At 42.7% G+C, this 2,347-nt stretch overlaps 1 protein-coding gene across 1 annotated transcript in view; it reads left to right on the top strand. All coding sequences in view use genetic code 11, as the record gives it.

The window, feature by feature from the left end:
• Window positions 1–2,347, top strand: part of EGR_11062 (Gastrula zinc finger protein) — a gene marked incomplete at both ends in the record, with an annotated part of 8,030 nt that overhangs the window by 5,378 nt on the left and 305 nt on the right. The window contains one exon of the mRNA XM_024500311.1: window positions 1,610–1,750. Within this exon, the coding sequence (XP_024345276.1) occupies window positions 1,610–1,750 (141 nt within the window). The remainder of the gene's footprint in view (window positions 1–1,609; window positions 1,751–2,347) is intronic.

Here is a 2,347-nt window from a genome sequence, read left to right as displayed (position 1 = left end):
GATCTTTTTCTCTCACTGGTGCTTACCTGTACCGTTACTTGGTCGCTTTCCTCTCTTACTTTATTTCGTCTATTTCCTTGTTTTCTGTGCGTATGATTTTGCTGACCTTTAATTCTGACACGTTTGTTCGTTTTAGCTTCATCTGCAATGTCTTCCAACTGCAATTGCATTTGATTTGGGGTTTTGTTATCCAATTATTATTATTTTTCTTCATAATTCCAACGCAATAACACTGAGCTTTGTCGTTTCTTTATGCAGTCCTTCCTAACTGCATTGCTTTTTGCGTAGGGTAAATCCTTGTTGCCAAGTGCTCGGTGGGAGGTAGAAGCAACTTTGTACGGTTTCGTCTCTTTTCTGTATTATCAAAACAATGGGCTTCAGAACTTATGCTACTTTCCTTTGGTATGTGTGCAATGCATTTCTCTTGTACACATTATGGTGACGACGGCTTGAAAGGAGAATAAGGGAAATGTGCGGGCCTTGGTTTTTCACCCCACTAGTGCTTCATGACCTGGCATTGTGTCCTCTCTGGCAGTGTTCTGCATTGCTTTTGCAAGGCAGTTTCTCCTAATGGCAGTATAGAGTGAGACCGTGACGGCAAATACTGAGTGAGATTTAGGAATAGGGAATTGCTTCGTCCTCTTTTTTCCTATTCCTTCAGTGGTGAAACCGATGGGCATGGGAGCTTTTGCTTGTTTACTGTAGGTCTTGTGTGAGGCAGCTCGCATGATGCCCTGGCACGTTTCCTGTTGTGCAAATTCAGCGGGCTTTCTGTGGATTCTTTCCTATTCTCCTCCTCAAATATTTGCATTTTCTTATTTGTGCACTGCTTCGCCTTTTTCGCTTGGTAGAGCACAAGGTCCACGAATTACGCCTACCATCACGCCTTCTCTCTCATTACGAGTAAATCCGCTGGAGTTAGTGCTTGATCTCATCAGTGCCTCATGGAGCTGCCTTTGCCTCTGTGAAGTTGCTCTCGGTGAAGTGCACGACTGTTTCGTTGCCACGGCAGCCGCGAAGGTAGCTCTGTCCTCTTTTCGTGCTGATGTTTTTTTTCGAGAGATTTGTAAATCCTCCTTTGCGAGTGCGAATTCTTAAGTATCATATGTGGCATGTTCCAGCTTTTGCAGTTTTTTTCAAATGCCTCTACCTAAGCACCTGTGAACGTGATCCTTTATTGCTCTGATTTTCTGAAATGCATTACTTGTTAAGGTATTCAGTTTTAAATCCATATCGTATTTGGGTGTCATGTTTTTCATAAATTTACCAAATTTTCTGTTGACGGACAATCATTTTTCGCAGACAAGTAGATTTAAACTCTAAAAGCTTTGCATGGTTTTGTTGGTGATTCCTATCATCTGTCTTGTAAGTGTATGATCCAAATTAATAAGTAGAATTTGGTTTCAAGAAAGTTATTCTTGCATTTCTCCAACACGAGAACATGCTTTCCTGCAAAATCAGTCCCACGCTAAATGTATTTTGTAGGTCCTGTTACCTTTCACCAAACCAGCCTCTTCCAGCAGCTAAAGGATTGTCGTGATGTATTGTGGCTGTATAAAAGTGATACTGGTAGCTTTGTTGAAGTACTTTAATTTCATCGCTTTTGCAGGTGTGGGCACAGCTTCACCTAACGTGGCGTCGAACTGCAAGGAGACAGAGACCAGTGCTGCCTACTTCATTGGCCAGCTAGTGGACATTGCGGGGATAGACAGCGACCTTCTGTGCAATGAGTACTTGGCACACGGCACAGGTCAGATCTAAACAGCCTTACCTCGTCTGGATCGACCTATGATTCACTTCCTAGCGATTGCAATGAACGTAAACAAGATATTATTTCTCAATGTTAGCATACTAAATACTACCAACAATAAATTTGCCACAGTCATTCAATGTTGTCTTCACAATTATTGGTAGGGAATTCCACCTTGCTCAAGGCTGTTTTACGAGCAAATTCTCACGTGCCTATATGCCAATCCTAATTATTCCCTGGATCTGTAAAACGACAAGAGCAGTAGCTAAGTGCGTCAATGTAATGACAAGTACAGTTGTCTAATCTACTGGGCAGCAGAGGAGGTTCTCGTGCTTCCCATCTGTTGGAACTGGTAGGAACTTGTAGAGCACAGTGGCCCCATTTCGGGTTTACTTACTGTGCAGTGAGGCCAACTGCCACAATTTCTGCACCACAGTATTCCACAATAATGCCCTGACGATTTGACTTGAGCCGATGGTTGGCTTTTGAATGCCCAGTAGTAAATATTCCGCAGTTAGGCAAAGGTAAGAAAGTAGACACACATAAGCAATTACTCATCACATTGCGATGTGTGGGCATAACGGACTCGTTTCTTGC

This window comes from Echinococcus granulosus (assembly GCF_000524195.1).
Source record: "Echinococcus granulosus chromosome Unknown EG_S00354, whole genome shotgun sequence".
Classification (NCBI taxonomy): domain Eukaryota; kingdom Metazoa; phylum Platyhelminthes; class Cestoda; order Cyclophyllidea; family Taeniidae; genus Echinococcus; species Echinococcus granulosus.
The sequence above is the reverse complement of the archived record's forward strand: the minus strand, read 5'-3'. Positions and strand labels throughout refer to the sequence as shown.